The 6300-nt window shown below is 35.1% G+C and overlaps 1 protein-coding gene across 1 annotated transcript in view; it reads right to left on the reverse strand.

The window, feature by feature from the left end:
• Positions 1–6300, reverse strand: part of LOC102679532 (homeobox protein Hox-B4-like) — a 10693-nt gene that overhangs the window by 2672 nt on the left and 1721 nt on the right. Inside the window, exons 2-3 of the mRNA XM_031508652.1 lie at positions 5967–6297; positions 7–371 (exon numbers count right to left, since the gene is read on the reverse strand). Of these exons, the coding sequence (XP_031364512.1) occupies positions 7–371; positions 5967–6297 (696 nt within the window). The remainder of the gene's footprint in view (positions 1–6; positions 372–5966; positions 6298–6300) is intronic.

A 6300-nucleotide genomic window follows, 5' to 3' on the forward strand; every position in this document is an offset into this window, starting at 1 on the left:
GTGGACCACGCTCGTATGCGGAAGAGCGGCGTGCACGTCGGGGACCAAGGGGTCCGCCAGGCCCAATTGCTGCTGAGACGAGTTCGATTCCATGCCCCCGTCCGCCATCGAAGGAGGCGAATTGTTGTTGTTCTTCCTGCTCTGCTGGCTGTNGGGCAGCTTGTTGTCCTTCTTCCACTTCATCCGACGGTTCTGGAACCAGATCTTGATCTGCCGCTCGGACAGGACCAGGGTGTGAGCGATCTCGATACGTCGCCGTCTCGTCAGGTACCTATTGTAATGGAACTCCTTCTCGAGCTCGAGGATCTGGTGCCTCGTGTACGCGGTCCTCTGCCTTTTGGGCTCCATCCCGGGCTGGTACGAGCCGTTCGCTGAAATAATCGAAACAGAGATCGGGGGCGATGTTAATTTCGACTGGCTCTCTGGTTTTTTCATTGGGGAGTTGAATTATTTTCGACGAGAAAATTGCGATTTCTTTCCTTTTTTTTTTTTTTTTTTTTTTTTTTTTTTTTTTTTTTTTTCGTAAAGGGAGTAAAAGTTTCTCCTGTGAAACGATAGCGTGGAATCGAAAATTTTGCATCTACGTTGTCACGAAAACGATGACGTGACGCAAGCGTTTCTAAAAATTAAACCACCTCGATCCGAAAGTTGTATAATTAAACTTATTTAAAAAAAGAAAAAGAAAGAGAATCCATTGCTTATGATAAACGAAATTGGTGTTTTTCTTTCTTTCTTTCTTTCTTTCTTTCTTTCTTTTTTTCTTTTTTAGACGACATCGACTTTTAGTAAATATCAAGTAATGGCTTCGACCTCGTCTATTATTACGAAGTAGCACAGCACAAATACCCGAGCAATTATACAAGCAATTATACGCCGATGCTATCGCGAAGTTTTTTTTTTTTTTTTTTTACTTAATATGCGAGAATCGATATTTTTCTATTTATCAGGAACACGTATATAAGAATAAACAAAGGCAAGAATAATTCAACGAATGATTTGCACGATAATAATGGAGGTATAAGTGGAAAGAGCAATAAAATGTATAATTTTTTCAAATTTGATCCCAAAATAGCCTATCCATTAAAAAAAAATATATATATGTATACATATACAGAGTAGAAAAATTAACAGGTAATTGATTAGTTAAATGTCCAAGCAAGTTTTTGATCTATGACGTTGGTTGAAAATTTTGTTACAAATTCCAAAAACTCGTGCTTCGACTGACGTGCAATCGGTAATTATTTTAAGCCTTGCGTCGTTGTCGTGATCGACTTTGTAGAATATATGACATACATATATATATATGTATATGTATATGTATATGGATAAAGAAAAATATGACACGTGCAACGACGTTTCTTCGAAGAGACGCGTGGAACAACCGGCTCTAGATTTCACAATCGGCAGAGGCCGATTGTTTCAAGGCCGTGCCGCCAGATGATCGTCGAAATTGGATTGAATTGCTTGGCAGGCGATCGTAATAATAAAAATGGTGGATGCAAATAAATAAATTCGACGCGACGAATCGAGTAATGTAATAATTAAAGTTGAAATTTCTTCAACTCCTCTGGTTAATATTTATTTATTTCGTTATTTCTCTTCAAATAACGAGAAATGGAAATTCTAATGATATAATTGATATATCGAGAATTTTAAACATTTGAAATTAATTATATTTTTACACGAGGAAGCAAATAATAAAATCAATCACGAAGGATCTTCGAATGATAGATCTAGTTGTAAAATCTTTAGATCAACGGATATAATGCATTTATAATTGCATTTACCGTCTCCGCGATATTATTCAATTTTCTTTATCCAATATGTCAAACTATTATCATCATTTTCTCATTTACACATATTACATATTTACACAATTACATTTCTCTCACGAGTCTTTACGATGTGTCGTACGAAATAATATCGTATCGTTCTCTCATCCATATTTCAGAATTCAATTTTTCCCATTAATCCAATATTTAAGATCTCTCTCTGTTCCGCACCACGATTTTCCTTTTTTCCCAAATTCAATTATTAATTTTCATCCTAACCTTCTCACCAACGATTAACCATTTCCACCGTTTCCATTACGACCACGTGATCCACGATATCAAAGCGTACCATCGCATCTCTTGTCGACTCGAGACGAAACGAAGGTGATGGCGCTCGTGCATCGATCCATTGCCCGTATCACGGACAAACGTCAATCCTCGGATGCCTAGAAGCGTTTCTTGGTGGTCCGAAGCCACGATAGAGGAAGCACCACGGCACCGAGTACGGTTTAGAATCTGTGCAGACGCATTCCATTCCGAGGCTGACCGACGGTCCCTCGTAACAGCGGTTCAGAAGGGAGAGAGATTGCAGTCCGGCTCGACAGGCCGACGGACGCGCATACCAGACTTTGCTGGACGTCGAACTCGAACGAGGATCGTGTTGCGCGCGAAAATGATACTGCTGACGATAAAAATGACACGACCTCTTCGTAGAGTAGATTCGTCTCGAAGAGCTCGTCGAAGAAGGGGGAAGATTCTTTTCTGGGAATGAGATTTCATTGTTGGTTGAAAGAGGTAAACGTTATGGCGTAATATATCAAGGAAAGAATTTCTTTCTTTTTATATTTTTAATATTAGATTTAATTTATAAATATTTCTGTTGGATAGATTCTCATTTGAGAGCCTTGGAAATTTTGAGAGTAGAAATGATAGTAATAATTGACTCAGTTTTTTTGAGAATGAAATTTCATTGTTGATTGAAAGAATAAAGGTTATCATGTGATATACCAAGGAAAAAATTTCTTTCTTTTTATATTTTTAATATTGGATTTATAAATATTTCTGTTGGATAGATTCTCATTTGAGAGTCTTGGAAATTTTGAGAGTAGAAATATAATAATAATTGGTTTAATTTTTTTGGGAATGAAATTTCATTGTTGGTTAAAAGAGTAAAGGTTATCATATGATATACCAAGGAAAGAATTTCTTTCTTTTTATATTTTTAATATTGGATTTAATTTATAAATATTTCTGTTGGATAGATAGGATAGATTCCCATTTGAGAATCTTAAAAATAAAATAATAATTGATTCAATATTTTTGGAAATGAAATTTCATTGTTGGTTGAAAGATTATCATATGATATACCAAGAAATTGTTTCTTTTTATATCTTTGATATTGGACTGGGTTTAATTTATAATATATTTCTATTGTATAGATAGGATAGATTTTCACTTGAAAGTTTTATAATTTTTTGAGGTAGAAACAAAAATGATAATTAATTCAATTTTGGGAATGAAATTTCATTGTTAGTTGAAAGAAGTAAAGATTATGATATAATATATCAAGAAAGAATTTCTTTTTTAATATTTTTAATATTGGACTGAGTTTAATTTGTAAATATTTCTATTGGATTTATATAATTGTACAAGTAAATATTGATAGATTTTTATTTGAAATTTTTTGAGACAGAAATAAAGTATAATTGGTTCAATTTTCTGAATCAAGAATGAAATTGTTGATTGAAAGAAGCAAAAATTATATATATCAAAGAAAGAATTTATTTCTTTTTATATTTTTAATAGAACTATATTATCAAGACTATATTTTTTATATTATTTATATCAAAACTAATATTTAATTTATAAATATTTCTATTGAATTTCCTTATTGAAAGAGGATTTGTACAACTCTTGATATTAAGAAAAGAATTTGTTTCTTTTTATATCTTTAGTATTGAACTGGGTTCAATTTATAATATATTTCTATTGGATAGATAGGATAGATTTTCACTTGAAAATAAACTCTTATCATTTTTTGAGGTAGAAACAAAATGATTGAATTAATTTAGTTTTCTGGAAATGAAATTTTATTGTTGGTTGAAAGAAGTAAAGGTTATGGTATGCATTCTTTCTTTTTATATCTTCAATATTGGACTTAAAAGTGTAAATATTTTTATTAGTTGAATTTATGATTTTCTTTGTACAAATCCTTTGTACAAAGTATTGATAGGATTTTTAGATTTTGGAAGTTGGAAATCTTAGGATTTTTTGAAATAGAATTGAGAAAGAAGTAAAGGTTATGGTATGATATATCAAGGAAAGTATTTGTTTCTTTTTATATTTTTAATATTTTTGGACTGAGTTTAATTTAATAAGTATTTCCATTGATTGGATTTATATATATTACAATTTTCAAGCCTTTTTACAAGTAAATGAAGTTGATAAAATAGATTTTTAATTGGAATTTTTTGAAATTGAAATAAAATATTAATCGGTGAGGATTATTAAATTTAGTGAACTTTTTCGTAGAATAAAGATAGAAAAAGATATCAAAAAATATCATTTTAAACGGATATATAATCAATTTCAATCATTTATCCACAGTTTATTGTAGCATATATTGTAGATCAAAAGGCTTGAAGAATTGCAGTATCTTTTCGAAATCTTATATCTTCAAAACTTATTCAAACCTTTTCCTTCTTATTATTATCATATCATACACTTGTACACCTTCGTTCCAAAGAAATTTAGACGCGAAAAGAGAAGTTTCGTTACGGACGCGTTTAAAAACTCGTTTCGCGTATATACGCCCTACTGCACGTTTCTTTTTCATCGGCGATACCACCTTTTTTTTTTTTTTTGTTATACCTGGAAATATGAATTATGATATTCGGCGGCGATACTATCCGGGATAGAACGAAGCTAAAAGCGAAAATAGTTGCAAGCTGGAATGAACAGCCACTTTCCCCGGTCAAAACCGGGAATAGAAATTCGTGGCTGCAAAGGCAGCCCAATTCTCTGGGATATTACGTTGCAAAAATTCCCTTTGAACGTTCATAATCCCTCTGCGAAATGCCTCCCGCGGACAGGAACCCTCGACTCACGCCATTTTTATCGAAACGTTCCCAATAAACTATTTCCAACCTCTCTCTGTATCGAGCAAAACCGTTCGCCCAGGATAATACGTTTCGACCAACTATTTTCTTCTTTTCCCTTCCTTTCGAAAAAAAGAAGTCAGCCTTCGTCGTTAATACGCAAATTTATAATGGAACGATGAATATTCCATATCGATTATTTATTTGTTATATATTTCACGGAATAAAGTTTAAAATCGAAACGACTTTTTTTTGAAAAGTAATTCGCATTAATCGTTCGAACGAAAACACAAACAAATTCCGTAAAATAAAATATATGATATATTCTAGCGTTCAAAAAAAGAAAGAAGTAAAAAATATTTTCCATGAATCGACACAAAACTTCTTCCTTCTTGCGAAGGATCAGGTGGCAAACGAGAAAGGGAATTATCGAAGCGGCGTTGTACGATCTACGATCGACAGATCACCAATCGATCCCCTTCCCCCTCGACAATATAAGACAAACTTCCCGTCGATTTGTCCGTTTTTCTAACGCGTGTTCAGAGTCGTTCTTAAACGCTTAGCTATTTCTCAAGTTGACGCGCGGTACGGGATGAAGAATAGCGACACCAGGCGTGACCGAATAAGCGGTAAATGGACAGGCTTCTAAAATCTCGCGCGCAGGTGATCGAGAGGGAAAGGTGCAACGATAAATCGGGGCCCATCACTCTTCTTCCGTAACCCATCACCTTGCGTTGCAACAGTTTAGTTAGTTAAATTCGCTTCCGAATTCCTCGTCGCGTGATGCGAAGAAAGAAAGTAGACAATTTTTCAAAAATAACTTTTTCGAAAAAACCTAACTAACTAACTATAAAAGTAGAAAATGAAGATACGTTATACAAATAATAAAACGACGCATGACCGTTCGTTCCGTCGGACGAAGACCGATTAGCCTCTCCCTCCTATTATCCTCGACTTTGAAATTGACACGATTACTACTCTAAAAACGTCTCCTCTATCAAACGTCTAAATTGGACCAACACGACCACCTCGAGTGGTTCGTATATATATATATATATATATATATACGAACGGGCCATTGAAAATTTTAACTCACCGACACCAGCTACGTGAATCTTCTTCATCCACGGATAAATCACACGGTCTCCGTTCTCCTCGTCCTCCTCCTCCTCCTCCATCATTCCAGGCGACCCGTCCATCATCTGATCGTCCTCCACGTCGTCCTGATCGGATCCATCGTCCACGTGATGATGTTGTTGCTGCTGCTGTGACTGTTGCTGGCCCTGTTGTTGCTGCTGCTGCTGTTGTTGGCCACCCTGCACGTGTTGACCGGCGCTCGATTGTTGTTGCAGATCGGGCGAATTGTCGCGATGCAGTTGGCCGGATGCAGTAGGCGGGCTGCAGGCGGTGGCCTCGTGGCTCGGTTGCTG

Source organism: Apis dorsata, unplaced genomic scaffold (genome assembly GCF_000469605.1).
Source record: "Apis dorsata unplaced genomic scaffold, Apis dorsata 1.3 scaffold_93, whole genome shotgun sequence".
NCBI lineage: Eukaryota > Metazoa > Arthropoda > Insecta > Hymenoptera > Apidae > Apis > Apis dorsata.